At 36.8% G+C, this 26,782-nt stretch overlaps 1 protein-coding gene across 1 annotated transcript in view; it reads left to right on the plus strand.

Annotated features, from left to right (window-relative positions):
• Positions 1–26,782, plus strand: part of LOC106868249 (ADAMTS-like protein 2) — a 203,985-nt gene that overhangs the window by 149,959 nt on the left and 27,244 nt on the right. Inside the window, exon 10 of the mRNA XM_089339520.1 lies at positions 11,326–11,430. Coding sequence (XP_089195646.1) covers positions 11,326–11,430 — 105 coding nt within the window. The remainder of the gene's footprint in view (positions 1–11,325; positions 11,431–26,782) is intronic.

Here is a 26,782-nt window from a genome sequence, read left to right on the forward strand (position 1 = left end):
TTGCTAGGATCTTTGGCACAATGCAGTGTTTTACCGTTCTGGCATTGGTGTAGCTTTCATTGTCAAAATTTGGCACAATTCCTTCCAGGACCTTCCAGATGTATATTACTGCATACCTCTCCTGCCCTCTCTCCAGGGAGTAGAGTCTTAGTTGTTTCAGCCTTTCCCAGTTTCAAAGAGACGATATTCTTTGTGAATCTTTGTGAAAAACTGATATTTATATTATGTTCGTTGTAAAGCTACTCTACTAAGACTGTTTTCACTTATTAGAGCTTAAGAGTTTCTAAACTCCTGTTGTATGCAAGAATATTAAACCAAATTGTTTTCCTCTTTCTGGTTCTACTCTAGTGTAGAGTGAGTTGGGGGCACTCTATTAAATTATCGTGTCACTAAGGTTGCTTCTAGCAAGCCAAGTGTTACACTAAGAGGCGGCCTTTTAAAGATGATTTTTCATTGGATAGATAAGATATTTTTCCATTTACTGACTACAAAATTTCCATTTCCAGCTGGGGATCGTAAAGTGAAGTTCTGTGAGAATATTTTTGGATGTATACATTGCCCTTGTTCAATTTTCTCTCGAAACCATATATCTTTTCCTTTAAACTTATTTCTTCCTTAGAAAGTTGTCTTTCGAAAATCATTGTTTAAGTCAACATGTATGTGCACGCATTTGTATATAAGCATATAAATACACATATACACACACATTTATATATATATATATATATATATATATATATATATATATATATATATATATATATATATATATATATATATATATATATATATATATATTTAAGAATTTAAGGATTGGAGAAAACGCATGTTATAATTGCATACTTTATTCCTACTTATGTTTCAAAGGATTACAACTTGTGTGATCCATAGGGATCTTTGATATTAAAATTGTAACCTTCTCATCAGGGAAAGCATGTGCACATATGTATGTATATGTATATACATATATAGATATATGTGTGTGTGTATCAGTATGCATGTATATGTGTGTGTTTGTGTATGTGTATTTATGTATGCATGTACGCTCTCACACATTTATTGGTATGTGTTGTCCAACCCACTATCCGGCAGCGTCCAATTCTCTAACGGTTTTTTTCAAATGAATCAAGTCATAACCTTATCCATCTATTGTTTTCATAATTGGTCATAATGTCTTACGTTTAAGATGATTCCCATGCTTTCCCTAATGAGAAGGTTACAATTTTAATATCAAAGATCCCTATGGATCACACAGGTTGTAATCCTTTGAAACATATGTAGGAATAAAGTATGCAATTATAACGTGCGTTTTCTCCAATCCTTAAATTCTTAAATATACTCAAATACCCAAAATTTCAAGGAGTTCCTGCCTTAAAAACAGGAACTAACCACAGTTATTTTGTGTTCTTTGCTACATTGGTTTCTATTAACCCATTTATTCTATCAGAAGAATTTTTATTCATTACGATAGAAGAAATACACATAATTATATATATAGATATATATGTATGTAACTGTTTATATATATGTGTGTGTGTGTTCGTATATATATATATATATATATATATATATATATATATATATATATATATATATATGAGTGTGTGTGTGTTTGAGTGTCTGTGTGTGTGTGTATGAGTGTGTGTGTGCGTGTGCCTTCAGTCATATAATGGAAATGATCCAAAGATTTAGGAGGCTTTACAACTTTGGTATAGAATGAATGTCATAAACGGGAGATAAAATTCGAATGTGCTGATTTATTATTCAGAAGTGTGGAGTTCTCATGCATACATACACAACATACATAACACACATGCATACATACGCGCACAGGCTCGCACACATACACATACACACACACACACACACACACATATAATTATGTGTGTATATATATGTATATATAATGCTTATATACGTAGATAAAAATATGTAAATACATGCACACACATATAATAATTACATGTATTTAAATGTATTTAATAACAGCTCTTTGACTCTTACACACCTTCGTTCTCTCTCTCTCTCTCTCTCTCTCTCTCTCACACACACACACATATATATGCATATAAGTATAGAGGACATAATGCACAAGTCCGTTATAGAAATTGCAGTATGTGTGCTTATACATGTGTGTACATAGTTTCATTACATTCTCTACAGTAAACAGGCGGTCCATAAATAAGTTACCTTTTCCTCTTCCAACAACACTTGGTTGTTTATCCTGATGCCCCCATGTGTCCCATGGTCACATAACATGATGGACTGGCCTATAGAAAGCGCTTCTCTAAGACGCAAGAAGGGACGAGATCAGCAGCTATGCATTAATGCAGATCTCTCCTCTCTCTAATACCCCTGACATTTGTCCAATGGAAAAGGAAGATCCTTGAGACCGACGGAAATGGAACAACCTAAAGTCTTCAGAAAGCAAAGAACCATACGAGAAAAAAAACAAACAAAACATTCCACCAGAAAAGATGCCATCCTGCATTCTGTGGAAAAAAAAAATGAACTTACATGAAACCGGTGTGTAGTGGCGTAAAACATGGCGCTTTTTTTCTCTGACGATCTTACGTTCTGCCAATATGTCAGTGAGCTTCACACACAAACACTGAATTAATGTTACACAGGGAAATATTGCCGTTGAAAATAATTAGCACGTTTCTGTTTTCAGCAATATCAATAAAATGATTAACATCGAGCACAGACTGAAAGCTCTCCTGGGGATGGGGGGAAAGGCGGAGAGACAGAACGATAGAGGGAGACGAAGGTAGGCAGGCAAATAGAGAAAGACAGACAGATGCTTATCTGTACATACATACATACATACATACATACATACATATATAGCCACTCGTGTGCATGCATACAAACATCCCTCTCATATATATACTTATATACATGCATGTATATATATATATATATATATATATATATATATATATATATATATATATATACATACACATAAAAATCTGTATGAATATAAATATATACATATATGTCTGTATATATATACATATATATGTGTGCATGTATATATATATACATACATATACACACACGCATATATGTTTTTTTATAAGGAGAGAGAAGAGAGATAAATATATAAAATACATACATTTATGTGTATGCGTGTGTGTGTATATATATATATATATATTTATACATTTATATATGCATACACACACGTGCGCTCGCGCGTGTATGTGTGTGTGTGTGTGTGTGTTTGAGGGAGAGAGAGAGAGAGAGAGAGAGAGAGAGGTAGAGAGAGAGAGAAAGAGAGAGAGAGAAAGAGAGCAGATGTAAATGCTTACTAAGATAAATAATTTCTAGCCTCTCTCGCGAATTGTTTTCCCCGTTGTCATTACTTTTGTAGTTAATGCTGCAGTTACTTAGGGCGTTGTGTGCTCTAGGTTGTGGCTGTAGTATTATTTGTTGGGCGTCGTTAATGATGGTGGTTGCCATCATGGCTGTGGCTGCGGCAGTGCTGCCGCCGCTGCTGCTGCTGCTGTTGTTGTTGGTAGTGGTCGTGGAGAGGACTCCACTGTGTATGTTTTACGTTGGTTTTGTATGTATTACGAACGAGCATATCTCGTTTATAGCATCTTCTTTTCTGCGGAACTGCTGACGAGGCGGATACGACGGTGGTTGTGGTGCTGGTGGTAGAGGTGGTTCTCTGTCGTTCAGCGATGAAGGTTCGTTTGTCCAATCAACTGAATTACCAGCTCCTGAGCTTATGTATTAGTAGCTGAGTATTCCATAAACGTGTGCATTTCCCCAGTATTTCCGTCCGTTACGACAAGTGTTCTAGTTGATCCGATCAACGGAACAGCCTGCCTGTGAAATTAACGAGCAAGTGACTGAGCCAGCTCCAAGAATCGTGTACCTTTAATGTAGTTAAATACTCACATCCATCCAACCAACCATCCAACCAACCATCCATCCATCCATCCATCCATCCATCCATCCGTCCATCCATCCATAAAGCAAAAGATCAGCGGAAAAGCAAATACCTACGCTGAACTATTGAGGAATCTACAGCCAATCAATCCAGATTACAATTTTTATGTTTATACCTGTAATTATTGGGGCTCTGGGATATGTAACACATTGCGTAAATGCTAATCTAGAGAAATTAAGGCTTCTGAAAATCAGAAAGGAGAAAGCTGATTCGAAGACGACAGATCTAAGCCATCATTGGAACTGTAAAAAACTTTCCAGAAATTTGTCATTTAAGCTTATGAACATGTCTAGTCACGCAAATTTATATGTATGAGAATACATACATATACAAAACATAGAAATTTGTGCATATACATACATACATACATACATACAAACAAAAATACCCTGTTGATGTTGAAATTCCAATGAAGGAGCCTTGGATCTAGGTTAGAAACCGGCTCTTTCCCTATATCCGTAAGAAATCTTGAAATAAACTGAATAATGACATACATACGTTTCACCATGATAGATTGCTAATCACTACACATTCTTTATTTTCTCTCTTTATTTTCTGTCCTTGATTCTTTCTGCGTTCCTTTCTGTGGAAGAGCGTAGGCTCGAAACGTTAAGAATTTTTCACTTCCCGTGCGTTAAACTAATACAACTGTTTGTAATCTACACCACCTGCCTTCGTCATTTGTTTTTTTTGTGAATTCTCCCCTACATACATGCATACATACATACATACATACATACATATATACATACACGCACATGCATATATGTATGTATGTAAGTATATATGTATGTATTCTAAAATGTCTGCCTTGACTAATTCGTTCTACGTTACATATATTTGAATTATCGCTCTAGCCTTGAGGTTATTAACTCCTGTTCAGTTTAAAACTAAAATACATTCTTGTCTTGATGTATTTGACATATATATACGTATATGTATATATATATATATATATATATATATATATATATATATATATATATACAGATATATGTATATGTATATATATATATATATATATATATATATATATATATATATATATATATATATATATATATACATATACATATATATATGCATATGTATATATATATATATATATATATATATATATATATATATATATATATATATATATATGTATGTATATATATGTATTTATGTATAAATATAAATATAAAAATATATATATGTGTGTGTTTCCATGTGTATGTATGTATATTTATACATACACATGCATAAATACACATATATGTACATAAAGATTTTTCTATACACACACACATATGCATATATGAACACACACATATACATATAAAAAAGTATATACGTATATATGTATACACACGCACTCACATCCACACATATATGTATACACATATACACAAAGCTGCACATAGACGTATGCGATCTTTATGATTTACGACTGAATATTTGCAACAACACAGCGTATCACACACACACACACACACACACACACACACACACACACACACACACACACACACACACACGTACGCACGCACACATAGACGTGCACAGATATAAAAACACGTATACAGTGTACCCTCGCACACACAAATATACAAACACATCACAAGATAATAGTTTACAAAAAGTGTAAGCAATTAACTAATGATGTTTGAATGAAATGATTTAAGTATTGATAATGTGAAGCATATCTAATAATTATAATAAAAATTTTAATCACCTGTGTGATGTATGAACTAATATACGCGAACAAGTTGTTAACAAATATCGTTTTATCTCGCGGTGGACAGAAAAAGAATTAATGGTTTTATTGTTTTTAGTTCTTAACAATTAAAACTTTTTTTTTTTCATATTTGTTCATGGCTATGTGGTTAAGAAGCTCACCTTACAGCTACGTGACTTTGGGGTCAGTGCCATTGTGCCGCCGCCTCAGGCATGCATCCTATACAAAAGCTCTGGGTCGACCCCTGCTTTACGAGTGAATTTGTGAGACGGAAACTGAAAGAAACCTTTCGTGTATATACACACACACACGCACATACATATATGCATACATACATACATACATACATACATACATACGTACATACATACATACATATATATGTAATTATTGGGGCCCTGGGATATGTAACTCATTGCCAATCTTGAGAAATTAGGCTTCTCAAAAGCAGAAAGGAGAAAGCTAATTCGAAGACTACAGATCCAATCCATCACTGGAACTGGAAAAATTTTAAAAACTTCCCAGAAGTTTATCATTTAAATATATTTGAGCATGTCTAGATATGCAACTATATGCATGAGAATATATACATAAAACGAAACATACAAATTTGCTCATACATACATACATGCATACATACATGCATACATACATACATACATACATACAAACGTATCGACCGGCTAATTCATACATTGCAGGTCGTATCTGTGAGTGGAACAGTAAAAATATGCAAGACTTTTCTCAAGTTCCTAATATGAATTTGTGTTAACTACATCCCAAAGATGGAGTCTTGCATCTTTGTTGGAAACCGGCTCCCTTCTCAGTGGAAGATTTATAAGAATTAAAAAATAGAAGAGACATACATACATACATACATACAAAAATACCCTGTTGGCGTTGTTGAAATTCCAATGAATCTAAGTTAGAAACTGGCTCTTTCTCTATTGGCAAGAAATCTTGAACTCAAACTGAATAATGACATACATACATACATACATACATACATACATATAGCTATTTATAATCATATGTTATGACTTCTCGGAATCGGTTTGTCTGACTTATTTATGCAAATCAGACAAACTGACTATAAGTAGATTGAGCGGGTTCACAAGCTTGGTTTCTGGTGAAGCTCCTGTTAGAATCGAAATTACGCAGGTTTACGTACATCTTTTCCTGGTCATAAAAAAATGAAAAAGGAATTTATTTATAGTTGTCCAGTATATTATACAACACAGCGATATATAACATTTATATTATTAATCATTAGAGATAATTTAGATTTATTATGCAGGGCGATAGCTTAGATTTTTTATGCAGACAAACCAATGTAGAGGTCGTAATGTATTATGATTATAAATATATCTAGCTCAGACTGAGCGGTGATGAGCGACGGTCTCTGGTGAATACCCTAATTAGGCTCGAAAGCTATTAGGTTAATGTCTACAGAAAATTTAGATCTATTACCCACATCAGCTAAATAGATCGAGAGAAGGCATTATATTAGGATTATAAATAGCTATAAGCTATTTCCGTCCCACAAGGATAAATTATGTCGGCGTACAAGCTTGAGCTCTGACAAAGTTCCAAGTGGAATCGAAACCAGTCAGGTTGAGGTTTCCTTTTTCTTTCTCTTCACGGAAGGAAAAAGAAGGAATTTACTTACATTTGAACAGTGTATTAACCAAGTGTATTACTAAGCTGTAATATCTAACGTTTATACAATTAATTATTATTAGAGATAATATTTTGTTACGTATTGTGTTCGTGACTATCTCATTACGAAGTAAACAACAAGGTTTTCGTGAAACTAATTACAAGACAGTTTGATAACAAAACATTCCTTTCATTGAGGAAGGGGCTTAGTAATTAGAATTACGAAAACTCTGCTAACGTTAATGATAAATACTAATGAAATAATTAGATGTATTTCCGTAGTTAATATACCTCTGTTAATTAACACCAACTGCATTGCACAGTCAGTCATTGTAATGTATGTTTGTATGTATGTATGTATGTATGCATGAAAGTATGTATGTATGTATGTATGTATGTATGTATGAAAGTATGTATGTATGTATGTATGTATGTATGTATGTATGTATGCATGAAAGTATGTATGAATGAAAGTATGTATGTATGTATGTATGTATGTATGTATGAAAGTATGTATGTATGTATGTATGTATGTATGTATGTATGTATGTATGTATGCATGAATGTATGTATGAATGAAAGTATGTATGTATGTATGTAGGTATGTATGTATGTATGTACGTAGGTACTTATGTGTGTATGCATGCATATTTGTATGTATGTATTATGAATGTATGTTTGTATGTATATATGCATGAATGTATGTTTGTATGTATGTATGCATGTTTGTACGTACGTATGTATGTATGTATGTATGTATGTATGTATGTATGTTTTTATGTATGTATGTATGAATGTATGTATGTATGTACGTGCGTATGTTCAGTTTTATTTCCCTCCACCACTCTCTCGCCCTCCCTTCACTCTCCCTCCCTTCACTTTGTTAGACATCAGTGGAATATTATTTGAGAATTGGCTTTATACACACATACACACACACACGTACACGCACACACGCACACACACATGGACACATACATGGACACGTACATGGACACACACACACACATACACAAACACCCTCATGCACACACGCACAGATACTCATATAATATGAGCACCTTTCAGTTTTCCATCTACCACGCTCACACACGAGGCTTTGGTCACCTATAGCAGGAGACGCTTGCCAGGGTGTCACGCAGTGGGACTGGACCCAGAATCATGAGGAAGCAATCTTCTAACCCCGTAGCCACGCCTGCTTCTTTTATATATGCATATATGTATATATACTGTGTGATATAATTTTCAGCAAGTAGTGTATAACACACTGTCTGTTTTGAGAGTCAACGTATTATCATAATAAAAAAAACCTCAAAAAGCCTTGTGAAATAGATCTACCTGAGATTTCCTGGCTGAAATATCGATTTATTTCGCCATTTATCAAGCTGCTAAAAACAAGACTCAAGAACCCCCAGTGGCCGTGTAAATTCCAAGAGAGAGATTTTTTCTTCAAGTCCACATGTTACAAAATACATACGAGTGGAAATAAAGGATAGATTACCAAACACATCATAAAACATTCTACTGTTGGTATTGCAATTTTTGATATTCGTAAGACACTGGTTATATTTACTGTGAAACTAATTACACACACACACACACATATACATAATATATATATATATATATATATATATATATATATATATATACGACAGGCTTCTTTCAGTTTCCGTCTACCAAATCCACTCACAAGGCTTTGGTTGGCCTGAGGATATAGTAGAAGACACTTGCCCAAGGTGCCACGTAGTGGGACTGAACCCGGAACCATGTTTGGGAAGCAAGATTCTTACCACACAGCCACTCCTGCATGTATATACATACATACATACATACATATATATATATATATATATATATATATATATATATATATATATATATATATATATATATATATATATATGTGTGTGTGTGTATATATGTGTGTGTGTGTATATATGTATGTGTGTGTGTGTGTGTGTGTGCGTTTAACTAATTTCTCGATTCAGACATTGATTTCCTCTGCTTACACCCTCTCCAACTCACTCGCATACCCCGTCTCTCAGTTTTGGTTTCGGCAAAACAGATGTATTCTGTAGTGAACATGAAGAAATAAGCAAAGCGATAATATTTCATTCCGGAAGAAACGTGCAAGTAGATGAAATCAAGAAGTTTGAGTAATGAGTTGATAAATCACCGGAATAGTTCCAAAGAATTTCGACAGAACCAAAAGTTTATTCGATCGTAATGGCTAGCAATGAGATGGCCGAATGGTTAAAGCGTTGTACTTTGTAACTAAATTAAGTAGTGCTTTCTGGGGCCGATCCTACTCTCTCTCTCTTTACTCTTTTATTCTTTTACTTGCTTCAGTCATTTGACTGCAGCCATGCTGGAGCACCGCCTTTAGTCGAGCAAATCGACCCCAGGACTTATTCTTTGTAAGCCTAGTACTTATTCTATCGGTGTCTTTTGCCGAACTGCTAAGTTACGGGGACGTAAACACACCAGCATCGGTTGTCAAGCGAAGTTGGGGAGACAAACACAGACACACAAACACACACATACACACACACACACACACACACACACACACACACACACACACACACACACACACATATATATATATATATATATATATACATATATACGACGGGCTTCTTTCAGTTTCCGTCTACCAAATCCACTCACAAGGCTTTGGTCGGCCCGTGACTATAGTAGAAGACACTTGCCCAAGGTGCCACGCAGTGGGACTGAACCCGGGACCATGTGGTTGGTAAGCAAGCTACTTACCTCACAGCCACTCCTGCGCCTTTAAACAGGTGTCTTTTACTATAGCTATGGGCCGACGAAAACTTCGTAATTGGAATTTGATTGGCGGAACCTGCATGGAGAGCACGGAAGGACGAGATCTGTTCATGGGCGGTTCACTTAATCGGTGGCACGGTTTAACACCCCCAACTGTTCCTTGTGTGCCTTTAGCTCGCGGGGTTCACTGCGCTTTGAGCATTCGGGCCAAGTTTCCGGTCAAATGATGGCTTTCTTTTTTCCTGTGCCCGTATCAAAATCTTTAAAAACACAACCATCCTCCCGCAAAAAGAAAACTGATGCTACTCTTTCCCAAAACGAGAAAATGTGGAGAATTGGCAGATTCGTTGGAGCATCGGACAAAATTTCTTATAAGTGTAGTATTTCTTCCGGCTCTCTGCACTCCAAGTTCAAATGCTGCCGAAGTCAACTTTGTCTTTCATCCTTTTTAGAGTGTGGGTTGATAAAAAACGTACCTATTCCAGAGCGCTGGATTGGTGAAGCTTTAAGAACGTTGGACTCGATACCTTGCAGTATTGGTTCCGAATTAAAAGCTCTGAGTTCAAATCCAACCGCGGGTGACATTGCTTTTCTTCCTTTCTGATTGTCGATAAAGGAAATTCTATCAATCAAGGTCTGTAGATTGGCGGAACTTCAAGAACGCCACAGTGGATGCCTGGGGGTATTTGCTTCGGTTCTTTGCGTTCTGTATTCAAATCCACTATGGCCTGATCACCTGCTGTACATCACCCACACCACCACCAGCACCACCAGCACCACCAGCACCAGCAGTAGCAGCAGCACCACCACCACCATCACCACCACCATTCATATCACCACTACCACCAAAACCACTAGCATCACCAGGCACATTGGATACCACTTTGTAAGTATTCGGGCCAAAACTCCGATTTGAGGATATCTGCCACTTTAACTCCCGCCCATTAGTTTCCGAAACTCTGTGAAGGGACACAGGATCATGGGCCATACCTTTCCTTCTGACTAAAAAAACCTCAAAAAAATAAAAGAAGCATAGAAACAAGGCAGCGAACTCACTTCTCATATTTTCCTTCAAAAGAACAACACGTTGGATAAAATGTATTATATTTTACTATTTTGGTCTAACCCACCTTTTTTTTCTTCTCAAGCCTACGACACAAGAAAACTGAACATTTCTCGGTTTCCATTGCAGATAATTCCTCTGTAGATCACAATAATGTTGAAGCTGATGGTCACTTGTTGATCTACTCCTGGCGAGCCAACATTATCAGTCCTTGCAGCTTAACTTGTGATACAGGTATGTACCTTGTTATTTCTTACAGTCTGTATTGAAATGCACTCACCACCGCATGTGATGACTATACGCATTCACTCACACACACAAGCGCGCATATATCGTCTACATACATGCACTTCCGTATGTGCATGTAGACATACAGATACTCACACATTCACGCATCTCTCCATATACGTAGTATATAAATACGCATACACTCTTTTACTCTTTTACTTGTTTCAGTCATTTGATTGTGGCCATGCTGGAGCACCGCCTTTAGTCGAGAAAATCGACCCCAGGACTTATTCTTTGAAAGCCTAGTACTTACTTATTCTATCGGGCTCTTTTTGCCGAACCACTAAGTTACGGGGACGTAAACACACCAGCATCGGTTGTCAAGCGATGTCGGGGGACAAACACAGACACACAAACACACACACACACACATATATATATATATATATACATATACATATATACGACGGGCTTCTTTCAGTTTCCGTCTACCAAATCCACTCACAAGGCTTTGGTCGGCCCGAGACTATAGTAGAAGACACTTGCCCAAGGTGCCACGCAGTGGGACTGAACCCGGAACCATGTGGTTGGTAAGCAAGCTACTTACCACACAGCCACTCCTACGCATACATACTTTTTTATGTGGTGTCTTTTATCTTATACTTGTTTCGGTCGTTGAACTGTGGCCATGTTGAAAGACCGCTTCAAGGATGTAAGTCGATTACATCGACACCAGTTCCGCTCCAATTGTCGAAAATAATCTTAATATTTCTAAAAAACGTGGACCCTATTGTTGAACGACATGCGACATGAAGGGCCAGGTGCACAACGCTTTTGAGATAAAGTACATCTCCGCAAAAATGGTGAAGAAATCTCTTATTTACATAACTTTTGGTTTTCCTTGATAGAATCTAAAGTCTGACATTGCAATGACTTAAATAAGATAAAAAATATAAACGTCGTTTCGAAAATTCATTTTGCACCAAAAACTGATTCCAAATGACGTTATTTTTTTTCTCTAAATTAAATTTGGCCTCATTTTTTTGGTTCATTTCTTTGTGAATACTTTTTTATTCAAGTTTGTTTCATTTCTTTTACTCTTTCCTGCGAAGATTAATAAAGAGTTTTTAACAAAAACAACAACAATAACAACAAAAACTGCACGAAAAAAGCCAAAACGAAAAAAAACAACGTATTCATCTTAAAGAAATCGCTTTAAGAATTCTAAAAATTTAAAAAAAAAAGTGGAAACTAAGAAGGTTATAAAGTGAAAACAGTTTGAAAATTACATTCGATTGTAATCAGCAAAATAATTATGACAAAAAATGGTTAGGGTACTAAACTGGAATGAAAAGAATGTAAATAATAGAAATAATGAGGATCCTTTCTTTCTTTTCTTTTTATTTGTTTCAGTCAATTGACTGCGGCCATGCTGGAGCACCTCCTTTAGTCGAACAAATCAACCCCACGACTTATTCTTTGTAAGTCTGGTACTTATTCTAAAGGTCTTTTTTTTTTTTACTGAACCGCTAAGCTAAAGGGAGACGCAAAAACACTAGCATAAGTTGTCAAGCGATGTTGGGTGGGGTGGGGGGACAAACACGGACACTTGCCCGCCACTAGCAATCTATAGAGCTCCAGAGTAGAACTTCCACCGACCACATTGTCCAACTGATAGAGGACAGTGAGCGCCAGACGACACTCGAGGTACCAGGCGCCTTGCTTCCGTCTACGCTTAATACAGGATTGCAGCTCAGTTGAAGAGATGAGTTGTGGAAAATTCTGTTTGTTAAGCGGCGACCATACCTGCTCATCGTCAAGGAAGCACTGGAAATGTCTTCGCTTCAGCGCATGTCTGCACATCAGTAGCCACGGCATGCTCAGTTCTCCATTCAGCGGGTATTGAGAGCAAATCGAAGTGCTTGACTAGTGGAACGTGTTCCTTCCACAGAAAGCGGAAGAGTGTGTGTTCCAGTCTGGCCAGACGTAAACAGGGGTAGGGCACGACGGTCAGGCAGTAGTATATAACGGAGGTGATGTAAGCATTCGCTCGGCTTTTCAGAGATAGCTTTCTCTAGGTCCATTTCTGGGTAAGATTGGCCTCTCTGCTCGTCACATCGTCCAGTCCTTCTCCTCCTGGATTTGCGGACCAAACCAGACCCCGAGCAGTTTAACTGATCTCCAGGTACTGAACTGCAGACCCACCGACTTTTCTTTGTTTCCTTGGTCTTTCTGCCACTGCCTCGTATTCTTTTGGAGCAGTGCCGATCAGGTCTACGTGCCTGCAGTTCGACACTATGACAGCGAAATCGTTTGTGTATGTTGACACGTCTCCAGCGTCCTAGTTCGTGTGGGATGCCTCTCAATTTCTGCAATTGTGGATCTAGGGCCATTGCACACAGAAGAGACGATAGAGGACAACCTTGACGGACCGAGCGCATGATGCTGAATAGTTCCAATAGATAACCATTCATCCGAACTACGGGAGCAGATATCACATTGCTGCGATCCAAGCCACGAAAAACGGAACCATGGTTCTTTTTTTTTGTAAGCTTGGCGACTTTTTTTGCAATATACGCTCTTCATTTTCCCCTTCATTACAAGACATATTCGAGGGGTCCGAAAAGGAGAGGGGTATGTTTTGGGGCGATTTTTGCTGTTCTGTTAATAAATATTTTGTTTTTGGTGATTCTGACTCCGTTGTTTTGCTGCTGTCTGGAATGTCGAAGACAGTGATGTTGGTGAGTTTTCTGCTCCAACTGTTATTGTTCTTGTTGCTGTTGTCGCTACTGCTGTAGATACTACCGTAATTCTGTTGCTGTTATTGTTGTTGTTTTTGCTTTGCTGCTGTAGCGGTCACCTTCCATGTTGTTGCCCTTGTTATTGCTTTTGTAATAGTCGTGTTGGCAGGAGTGTACTTTTCTTCATTTAGCTGTGGATTTGTATCTCCACACAGGTGATATCTCAACTTTCTGCCCTCAACGACCATATGAAGGTTAGTGTCATCTGACAAACTTATGATGTCCGGGATTGCTCCTACACTTCCTAATCCAACTGCACCCACAACTCCATGCCTTGACCCAACTAGTTTTGTTCTTGCAGCTTCTGTACCTCAGAAGGACAGCTGGCACCACCCAGCTGATGTCTATTTCTGGTAGAATATATCTAATTTAAATTCTTGCTACTCAATAACCCAGGTAGATAGGCACCAGAACCAGTTCCTCGCTTCCCCCCTCTGTAGAAAATCTCACCTGTACTGTGGAGGAGAAGAGTAGTCAATAACGTCGATCCCAGTGTTTCGCTGGTACTTAATTTATCGACACCGATGGGATGAAAGGCAAAGTCGACCTCGATGGAATTTGAACTCAGAACTTAGCGAAGGGCGAAATATCGCTAAGCATTTCTTCCAGAGCGCTAACAATTCTGCCAGTTCGCTGTCTTAAATAATAATAATAATAATAATAATAATAATAATAATAATAATAATAATAATAATAATAATAATAAATACCAGGAAACCCCAAAATGGCTGAAGTTCAAAAGATAGTGCTCATGGGAACTGCCCATATCCTACGTAAAATACTGTCTATGTGATCTCAAATTTTAAAGCAAACACATAATTTTCTTATGGTTTCTTAAACATTCACTTGAACAAAATTGTACAAATCCAAATATATGGTACCCTAGGCATAACACCTACATGAACTTCTAACTTGTTGTCTCTTGAGGTCTCTGGGTGAAACTTGGATCCAACTTGTACAAATGCAAAACAAAAAATAATTTCTACTGAAGGTGCAAGACCTGAAATTTTGAGGGGGCGATTATTCGATTACATCGATCTCAATATTTCATAGGCATTCAATTCGTCGACTCCGAAAGGATGAAAGTAAAATTCGACCTCGGTGGAATTTGAACTCAGAATGTGAAGACAGACAGACGAAATACCGCTAAGAATTTCGCCCGAGGTGCTAACGATTTTCCCAGCTCGCCGCCTTAATGAAGATGATTATCATAATAATAATAATAATAATAATAATAATAATAGTAATAATAATAATAACAACAACAACAACAGCAATAAATCTAATAAAAATAACAAAGAAACATAAGAAAGAATAAGAAGCAACAATATTTACAAAACCTCTTCTTCACATGTTTTGAATAATAAGTTACTAAAATAGAATAAATACTTTTAATATAAAAATGTTATTATGAAGATTACCTTCACACCCACCCACAAAAAACAACAACGAATAAAATATAGTTAAAATATGAAAATAAAAAGTAAAAGTATTATTGGCATGCAGTCCTAAAAATAAATGTCTAACTGTAAGTTTTCGTGGAAATAATTTCAAATTTAGAGCAATTTTAAGAAATTTTGGTGTTTATATACATAAGTGCATACATACATACATACATACATACATACATACATACATATACATACATGCACACACATACACACACATATATATGCAAACATATGTATATATACATATGTATATATAAATATACATATATATATATACATATATATATATATATATATATATATATATATATATATATATATATATATATATATATATATATATATATATATATACATGCATACATAAATACATAGATGCACTTATATATATGTGTGCATATATACATATGTGCATATACACACATATATATATATAAATATATATGTTATATATATATATATATATATATATATATATATATATATATATATATATATATATATATTTACATACATGCATATACATGCATAGATACATACATATATAATATACATATATCTCTCTCTCTCTATATATATATATATCTATAGCTCTATCTATCTAGCTATCTATCTATCTTTATATATATATATATGTATATATATATGTGTGTGTATATATATATATATATATATATATATATATATATATATATATATATGTATATATATATGTATATATATATGTATATATATATATATATATATATATATATATATATATATATATATATATATATATACACGTAATTCGGCACTGAAAGTCTTTCCCTTTTTGTATTTTGCGCGTTTGTTGGCGAGAAAGACAGGTGAATCGAAAAGAATCTGAAAGCTCGTTCTGTTGGCATTAAAAGTATAGCAAATTAAGATAATTTACTGAACAGCAAATTAGTTAATCCTGTATGTGAAGCTAATTCAATATTGTTGTAAATTAATTTTGGAGTGAAAATCTAAAATTGAAATGACGAGAACGAATGAGGTTAGCTGAAGAGAGAGGGGGAGAGAGGGGGAGAGAGAGGGAAGGGAAAGCGGAAAGCAGAAAGGGTGGGAGGAAGTGAGAGAGAGAGCAGGAAAGACAAAGGAAGAGAGGGGGAGGGAGGAGAGAGAGAGAAGCAGAAATGGAGGTAAGGAAAGATGAAGGAGAGGAAGAGAGAGAGAGAGAGAGAGAGGAGGGGAGAAAAAGAAGGAAAGAAGGAGCGAGAGAGTTGGAGGGGAGAGAGGGTGGGAGGGAGGCAGAAGGAGAGAGAGAGAGAAAGACAGTCAGAGAGACAGGTAAATATATAGATGGCTAGATAGATAGATAGAGGGAGGGAGAGAGAGAAAAAGCGGACTAAAAGTAAAGGATTGAATCTGGTAGTGGAGTCCCAGGTCAGCTGATCCAGCCGACCTATAGTAATAGACGTTCCAAATGTGACCATCTTATTATTCTTCATCCATAACATATATCCAATACGACATCATCTCGCGTGTCCTTCTTCTTTTAAGTTATTACAGAAATGATTTAAGAGAAATCTTTCAGCCATTTTTGTGCGGCTCTAGAAAGCAACAGGTCGCGCTGGGAATCTATTAACGTTGAATAAAAATATTTCATCTCATAAGTAATGGAATATAGAGATTAACACCGAGTTGGCTGAGCCGTTAGAGGGAATACCACATGCTATTTGTTCTCAATCTATGTGCTCGGAGTTCAAATCCCATAGAGGTCTAGTTTGACTTTCATCCATTCAGGGGCCGATAGAAAAAAAGTACCAGTAGATTTGCAGAATTGTTAAACATTAAGGCGTGGCTAAGGCGCAGGCGTGGCTAAGGCGCAGGCGTGGCTAAGGCGCAGGCGTGGCTAAGGCGCAGGCGTAGCTGTGTGGTAAGAAGCTTTATTCCCAACTACATGGATCCGGGTTCAGTCCCGCTGCGTGGAACCTTGGGCAAGTGTCTTCTACTATAGGCTCGGGCCGACCAAAGCCTTGTGAGAGGATCTGGCAGACAGAAACAGAAAGAAGCCCATCGTATGTATATATATATATATATATATACATTTTAAAATGGCGGTAAATGTACTCATATATATATATATATATATATATATATATATATAACAAATAATAATGAGTATATGCATATATACGTACAGGTATGTGCATACCTACGTCTACCTGTATATATAGGTGCATATCTGGGTACAGGACATTGCAAACAAAACGTAGACAAGAAAATAATAATAACCAGAGTACAGAGCCACATAGAGAACATTTTTCTTCATCAGCTACCCCCGTTTTAACATCGGCGTTTCGAAGAGTTGGGCAGGACGCATCGTTAAAACGGCTCTTCCCATGGACCGAAAATTAAATTTGTATACACAAATTAAACCTGTGCCATGGAGGAATGTAGTGGCGGACAAAAAACAAGACAGGAAAAACAAACGGAAAAGGCTATGAGGCCAGACGTGAAAAATTATGTGTATAGGAACGCTGTGAGGCACGAACTGAAAGTAGGGACGAAGTAAGTTCGCGTGTTTGCTCGGCGATAGCCAATATATTATTTTACTTGTTTCAGTCATTTGACTGCGGCCATGCTGAAGCACCGTTTTAGTCGAATCAAATCGACCCCAGGACTTATTCTTTGTAAGCCTAGTACTTATTCTATCAGTCTCTCATGCTGAACCGCTAAGTTGCCGGGACTTAAACACACTAGCATCGGATGTCAAGCGATGTTGGAGGTGGGGGAGACAAACACAGATACACAACATATACACACACACGTACATATGTATACATATATACGACGGGCTTCTTTCAGTTTCCATCTACCAAATCCACTCACAAAGCTTTGGTCGGCCCGAGGCCATTGTATAAGACACTTGCCCAAGGTGCCACGCAGTGGGACTGAACCCGGAACCATGTGGTTGGTAAGCAAGCTACTTACCACACAGCCACTCCTGCGCCTATATATATATATATATATATATATATATATATATATATATGGGAGAATATACAAAAAATAACAACAGACGAGGACAGGTGGTGTAAATAACAAAAGTATATATTAGTATGACGCTCGGGAATACGGAAAGTCTTTGACGTTTCGAGCTACGCTCTTCAACAGAAAGAATACGGAGACAAGGAGAAAAACACGGAGAAAAAAAATTGAATAGTGTTCAGTCAACGGTCAATCATAATAATGGCCGATCATAACAATGACTGACCGGAAGTTAGAAATTCTTAGGAGAGCTAAGAAAGGGGGAGATAACAAACGGTGATCGGGAACGAGGGGCTGTGTGTGGGAGGTAGACTGCTGGTGATCTTGACGTATGTAGTGTGAAAATGGGGGAAGGGAGAAAGGGAGAAAGTAGTTGGTCAGTTGTAGTGTGTGCGTGGTGTGATGCGAGGGTATTGGTGTGGTGTGATGTGAGGGTGTTGGGAGGTGGGGAAGGCATGGGTGGAGTGTGGGGTAGAGGTAGGAGTATGTGGGTAGGGTGGGGTATGTGGGTAGGGGTGGGTGGTGGGTGTAAGGAATTGGATGGGGTGGAGTGGGAAGGTAGAGTAGGAGTGTGTTGGGGTGTGGTAGGATGAGCTTATGAGGGGGTGTTGACGAGGAGGGAGAAGGGGAAGGTGGATGTAAGAGAGGGGGAAGATGGGTATGGGAGGGGAGAGGAAGAGAGGAGAGAGGGTGGGTATAAGAGAGGGAAGGGGAATTGAGAGAGGGGGAAGGTGGGTATGGGGGGAGAAAGAGGGGAAGGTGGGTATGGGGGGAGAAAGAGAGGAAGAGAAAGAAAGTGAGAGAGAGGGAAGAGGGGTATGGGGGGGAAGAAGAAAGGAAGAGAAAGAGAGTGAGAGAGAGGGGAAGAGAGTGAGAGAGTAAGGGTGAGAGAGTAAGAGAGTAAGAGTGTAGAGAGTAGGAGAGTAAGAGTGTAGAGAGTAAGAGTGAGAGAGGGGGAGTACGGGAGAGGGGGGAGGGGGAGAGAGGGGGGAGTACGAGAGAAGAGAGTGAGAGAGAGTAAGAGAGAGGAGAGAAGAGAGTGAGAGAGAGTAAGAGAGAGGAGAGAAAGAGGAGTGAAAGAGTAGGAGAGTAAGAGTGTAGAGAGTAAGAGTGAGAGAGGGGGGAGTACGAGAGAAGAGAGTGAGAGAGAGTAAGAGAGAGGAGAGAAAGAGTAGGGGTGAAGAGAAGTGGGAGTGGAGAGAAGTATGAAGAGAGGTGAAGAGACGTACAAAGAAGTAGGAGTCGGAGAAGGAGGTGGGGGAGGGGAGAGATGGGTGGTAGGAGGGAGGGTGGGGGAGAGAGACAGGAGGAGGGGGTTAGATGAAGAGTGGAGGGGAGTTGAGCCCATGTGGCGCAAAGGAGCGAAGATAGAAGATTAATCCCTGTTCACGGCGCAAACGGGAGTCCGGATGGCCCCTGTGCATGGACAATCCAAACACAGACAGGTGTTGCCGCAAGGAGTGGCCGGCAGAACGGAAGTGGCGTGACACCGGGGTGTCATTGCCGACGTTGATATCTCGGAGGTGTTCCGCGAATCGGTCGGCCAGGCGCCGCCCCGTTTGTCCGATGTACAGGGATTGGCAGAGAGAGCAGGAGAGGCAATATATGATGTTGGTAGACGTGCAGGTGAAGGAGTCGGTGATGCGATAGGGTCGGTGATGGGGGCTGGTGAGGAGGGTGGTGTTGGAGAGGTAAGGGCAAGTGCGGCAGCGTGGGCGGGAGCAGGGGAACGAGCCAGGTTGGGAGGTTGGGTTGGGGAAGAAGCTGTGGACCAAGAGGTCCCGTAGGTTGTGGGCTCGTTTGAAGGAGGGGAGGGGTCGATTAGGGAAGATGTGGGAGGTGGAGGGGTCGGACTGGAGGCGCCGAAAAGCTCGGAGAATGGAGCGTTGGAGGGGTAGGGTGGTGGGATGGTAGGTGAGGGGAAAAGGGAGGCGGGAAACGGCAGGGCGGGTTCGGGGGGAGAGAGCAGATGCACGGTCCACAGAACGTGCTCTGGCAAGGGCGGTGTGGATGGTGGTGGGTGGATATCCACGCAGGCTAAAGTGGTGAGCCATGAGTTGAGACTGAGTCTCAAAGTCATGGCTGTCGCTACAAAGTCTGCGTAGACGGAGGAATTGGGAATAGGGGATGGAAAGTTTTGTGTGTCTAGGGTGGGAGGAGGAGAAGTTGAGATAGGAGTGTGAGTCTGTGTGTTTGTAGTGGATGGAGGTGCTAAGGGCGGAGTGGAGGATGCTGACCGAAATGTCGAGAAAGGGGACAGAGGTGTCAGAGACAGTACAGGAGAAGTGGAGGGCAGGATGGAAAGATTGAACGAAAGAGAGGAACGAGTCAAGATGTTCGCGGGAGAGAGAGGTGGCACCGATACAGTCGTCGATATACCGACCGTATAGTTCGGGAGTGGGATCAGTGAAACTGGAGAATATTTGGGCCTCAACATAACCAACGAAGAGGTTCGCGTAGTTGGGGCCCATTCTCGTCCCCATGGCCACTCCCGAGAGGTGCTGGTAGATATCTCCCGCGAACGAGAAGCAGTTGAGAGATAGGACAAGTTCGGCCAGACGAATGAGCGTGGAGGTGTCGGGTTGTGGGTTGGGGCGTTGGTCTAGAAAAAACTTCAGGGCACACACATATATATATATATATATATATATATCATTATAAATATACAGGGATTAGCAATTGAGTTGCTTCTCCAACATACTGAAAATTTAGAAATAGCAGTCAAAGAACTACTGATTCCAAACTACAAATTTTTCTCTAAAATGGATGGCGATATTTATGGCACACATAGAACAAAAAACCGGAGGGAAAAGCGTAAACAAACCAAGCCTTTAGTTAATTGGATACGAATCGTTTCATGGTTAAGTGAATTCGTAAGTGCCTTTCTTATCGTTGATTTTTGGTGTCACATGGCCAAAAGTTACCGTGAATTTTTTTAGAGACACTTTCAAATTTATCAGAATATTGAGGCTGAAGATTGGAATAGTGAAATTTCCATTCACTTAACCATGAAACGATTCGTATCCAATTAACTAAAGGCTTGGTTTGTTTACGCTTTTCCCTCCGGTTTTTTGTTCTATGTGTGCCATAAATATCGCCATCCATTTTAGAGAAAAATTTGTAGTTTGGAATCAGTAGTTCTTTGACTGCTATTTCTAAATTTTCAGTATGTTGGAGAAGCAACTCAATTGCTAATCCCTGTATATTTATAATGATAAATAGTTTTACCGATAAAGGTTTTTTTCATACTGAACTACTTGGCAGAATTGTTAATTATTAATTCTATTATTAATTGACGATTCTCTGCCCTTATTCTTGTATATTTTATATTTGATATCTCTAAGTTAGATGGCTAAACCGTAACCAGTTCGACACGGGACTTTTTTTCATACGGGACTATTTGTGACGCACATGGAATAGATTTCTTTGAGGTGAGGTGCCTGAACTCGCTAGCCGATGAATTCGTAAGTGCCTTTCTTATCGTTGATTTTTGGTGTCGCATGGCCAAAAGTTACCGTGAATTTTTTTTAGAGACACTTTCAAATTTATCAGAATATTGAGGCTGAAGATTGGAATAGTGAAATTTCCATTCACTTAACCATGAAACGATTCGTATCCAATTAACTAAAGGCTTGGTTTGTTTACGCTTTTCCCTCCGGTTTTTTGTTCTATGTGTGCCATAAATATCGCCATCCATTTTAGAGAAAAATTTGTAGTTTGGAATCAGTAGTTCTTTGACTGCTATTTCTAAATTTTCAGTATGTTGGAGAAGCAACTCAATTGCTAATCCCTGTATATTTATAATGATAAATAGTTTTACCGATAAAGGTTTTTTTCATACTGAACTACTTGGCAGAATTGTTAATTATTAATTCTATTATTAATTGACGATTCTCTGCCCTTATTCTTGTATATATATATATATATATATATATATATATATATATATATATATATATATATATATATATATATATATATATATATATATATATATGAGTAGTGTTTGTCACCACTTAAACGTCGGTGTTCTAAAAGAACAGACGATACTGCTATTTTAAATCCAAGCGGACGCCTTCTCTAGCTGGTTATACAGTGCGCTTCGCCCATGATATATATTGCAACCAATGTAATTATTCTGCAAAAAAATATTTTCCAGCATTATTCATATACTTGCGCATATCTCACACAAATGCATACAATTTTGGAGCTGGAACAAGCAGGTGCACTTCAAGAGGACACAGATTATAATCCTATTTGCCTCGAAAGAAGAAATACTCTACATCATTAGATATATGCGAAGAAAGTCGCAGGTGTTATACCGGAATTTTTCTTCACTCAGAGAGATATCTAAACAAAGGTATGCGTTTTAGCCAACTTTGGACAATTATATAATGCCAATTGAACTGATGCTATTGTAGTGAAGTTTTATGATATATTGGACTTGAAGGATATACTAAAAAGCTGATCTCTAGAATTAGGAGGATATTTTCTTTCCTGTATGCGTAGCTAATCTATCTATCTATCTATCTATCTATCTATCTATCTATCTATCTATCTATCTATCTATCTATCTATCTATCTATATGTATGTTTGTCTGTGTCTCTTTGTCAGTGAATGTATGTATATATGATTTTGTGCATGTATGTATGCACGCATATATGTATGTATTATGTATGTATGTATATATGTGTGTATGCATGTATGTATTATGTATGTATGTATGTATGTATGCATAACTGCATGCATGTGTGCATGTATATATGCATGCATGCAAGTATGTATGTATGTATATGTGTATGAATGTATCTATCTTTCTATCAGTTTTCTGTGTGACTCTGTGTCTCTCTATATACATTTTTACACACACACGTATTTATGTGCTTACTCTGCTATATATATATATATATATATATATATATATATATAAATAGTAATAAAGGAGTTACGACGCAAAAACGTATATATTCAAATGAACATATTTATCTTCTTCAATATATATTTCAGTATAAAGAATTCATTAAGAGACTTAATAAATCAAAATTTCTTTACACATCTTCAGGAATAAATATAACACCAGAAAACTACATTCGGTTTAAAAATACAAACCGTTCATGGCGAAAAAATATATAGATACACATACATAGTACATATATACATACATATATGTATATATAAAGATATATGTATATATATATATATATATATATATATATATATATATATATATATATATATGTCAAAAAGAAAGAGAGAGAGAGAGAGAGAGAGAGAGAGAGAGAGAGAGAGAGAGAGAGAGAGAGAGAGAGTGAAAGAGAGAAAGGAATAGAGGGTGATAGATAAGATAGCTAGGGAGATGGATGAAGAGAGTAAAGTTCGGGAAAAATACCATACTCATATACATAGAACCACACACACACACACACACACACACACACACACACACACTCACACACGTCATTTGTGTGTGTGTATACGTATGTATGTACTTATATCTTATATATGGATTGATACTATATACCCACACACACACAGGTGCGCAGACACAAAGACATACACACACACACATACATATCTATGTGTGTATATAATAAATGGATAAATAGATAGATAGAAAGTGGTAGAGAAAGACAAAGCGAGAGGGAGAGAGAGTGAGAGAGAGAGAAAAAAGAGAGAGTGCGAAAGCAAGAGAGAGAGAGAGAGAGAGAGAGCGAGAGAGAGAGAAAGAGAGTTGGCTACCTTCATATTGATCTACTACTGACGCTGCTACCCATCTTTAAACATGGACCGTCTGATAGAACAACCGGAAATTTGATTGATGCTGGAGTAGATTCTACTCCTTCGAGGATGATACTGTATCGACTGGAATATACATCATTTGAGGAAATTAATGAGGTCTTAGTTTTATATTACCACACCTGGATAAAAGCAGACGTTTTAAAATATTGGTCTTTCAATAACTCATGCGGATTAAATATAAAAACAGTTAATTATAGAGCTAGATGCATAGCTTAGTTAGTTAGTTGCTAGCATGATATCAATTTAGTAATCAATATGGCGGTTTGTGTTGTATGAGAGTAGAAAATGATTAATGTTTTAATCGTCTGCTAATAATGAATTTTTAAGATTTCATCTTTTGTTGGTAATCTTTTCTGCTTATTTTCCTTTTGAAATTTAAAAAGTAATTTTTATTCTCGAGAAAAAAAAATGTTCTCTATTGCATTCGATTTTAATTTAGAAATTGATACTTCTAGTTAAATATCGATAGAAAAGTAAACGTACAGGCTCTTTTTTTTTAGTTAAATATTGAAAGTAAAATATTTACAGGGTACATAATATAAATTGGAAGCTATATTTAGATGTAATACACGATTACACAAACGGTATATCGAATGAAGCACACAAGGTTGTCAGATAAAATCGTTCGTTTTCCTTCCTCTCCCCACCATTTATATAATTTAATCCTTTCAAAATGTTATTTGAATCAACCGGAAAAATTCTTTTTATTATTATTTCATGTCTTTCTTTTTGTAGCTCTATTCTTTCTCTACAACTTTTGTTTATCTAGTTTGAAATTTGAATAAATTTTTTATGTCTTTCTCAAATATGTGACGATAGAGTGTCAAGCAAGAACAAAAAAAGAACAAAAAACAAAAACAAACAAACAAAAACACAAAATAGCGGAGAAATTTATCTCACAGCCCTGTATATGCGTGTATGTGTGTCTATATATATATATATATATATATATATATATATATATATATATATATATATATATATATATATATATATATATATATATAAATATATAAAAGCTTATTTTGATTTTAATCACCTTATTTTGAAACTGTATGGATAATGTCATACTTAATTCTGGTGCCTAAACTTAAGTACCATATCCACCTTGAATCTATCTATCTATCTATCTATCTATCTATCTATCTATCTATCTATCTATCTATCTACCTATCTATCTATCTATCTATCTATCTATCTATCTATCTATCTATCTATCTATATATATATATATATATACATATATACATATATGCATATATATATACACACACGCTTATGTATATGTATACATAAACACACACATGTGCTAATTCACACACATCTTACCTGTGCTGTATGGATATGTGATGTGGTTTTAGAGTCAGTTTTGACTGCTATTTCTAGCATGGTGGTACCTCCCCAGTACCCTTAATTATAATTATATTTATATAATTATATATTTATAGTAATTATTACCTATACAGTTTTTTCCCATGCTGGCTACTTGATATGATCGTTGTTTTAAATAATGGTCTTAGTTGGTGCTGAGCAGGCGAACATTCCCCCTGATTGGAAGGATATTCCGACGCAGAGATACCAAATTACAACTGAGTGGATGGGAGCATCGTGAAATGAGGGGTTTTGCCGAAGAAGACAAAGAAAACCGTCTGGTGCAATACTTTGCACACTAGGTCATGCGCCTTCGCACGCACGCACGCACGCACACTCACTCTCTTTCTCTCTCTTTCTCAGACACACGTATATATATATATATATATATATATATATATATATATATATAAACTGCAAATCTTTGTATAATTATGTATTGTTAATATAACAATATATAAAGACGGGCTAGAGTTGAAGTGCTCAGCATGAGCTAGAATTCATCTTATAGTAAAAATGGATACATAAGGGTGGAAAATCACAGGAATAATACCATATGTCCAACGCAAGATACAATATGTGTGTTCAATTCCTTCAAGAATCAATAAATGAATTTATAGTATAAATTCATTTATTGATTCTTGAAGGAATTGAACACACATATTGTATCTTGCGTTGGACATATGGTATTATTCCTGTGATTTTCCACCCTTATGTATCCATTTTTACTATAAGATATATATATATATATATATATATATATATATATATATATATATATATATATATATATATATATATATATATATATATATATATATATATATATATATATATATATATATATATATATATATATATATATATATATATATATATATATATATATATATATATATATATATATATATATATATATA

This window comes from Octopus bimaculoides, chromosome 22, assembly GCF_046866305.1.
Source record: "Octopus bimaculoides isolate indiv1 chromosome 22, ASM4686630v1, whole genome shotgun sequence".
Lineage (NCBI taxonomy): Eukaryota > Metazoa > Mollusca > Cephalopoda > Octopoda > Octopodidae > Octopus > Octopus bimaculoides.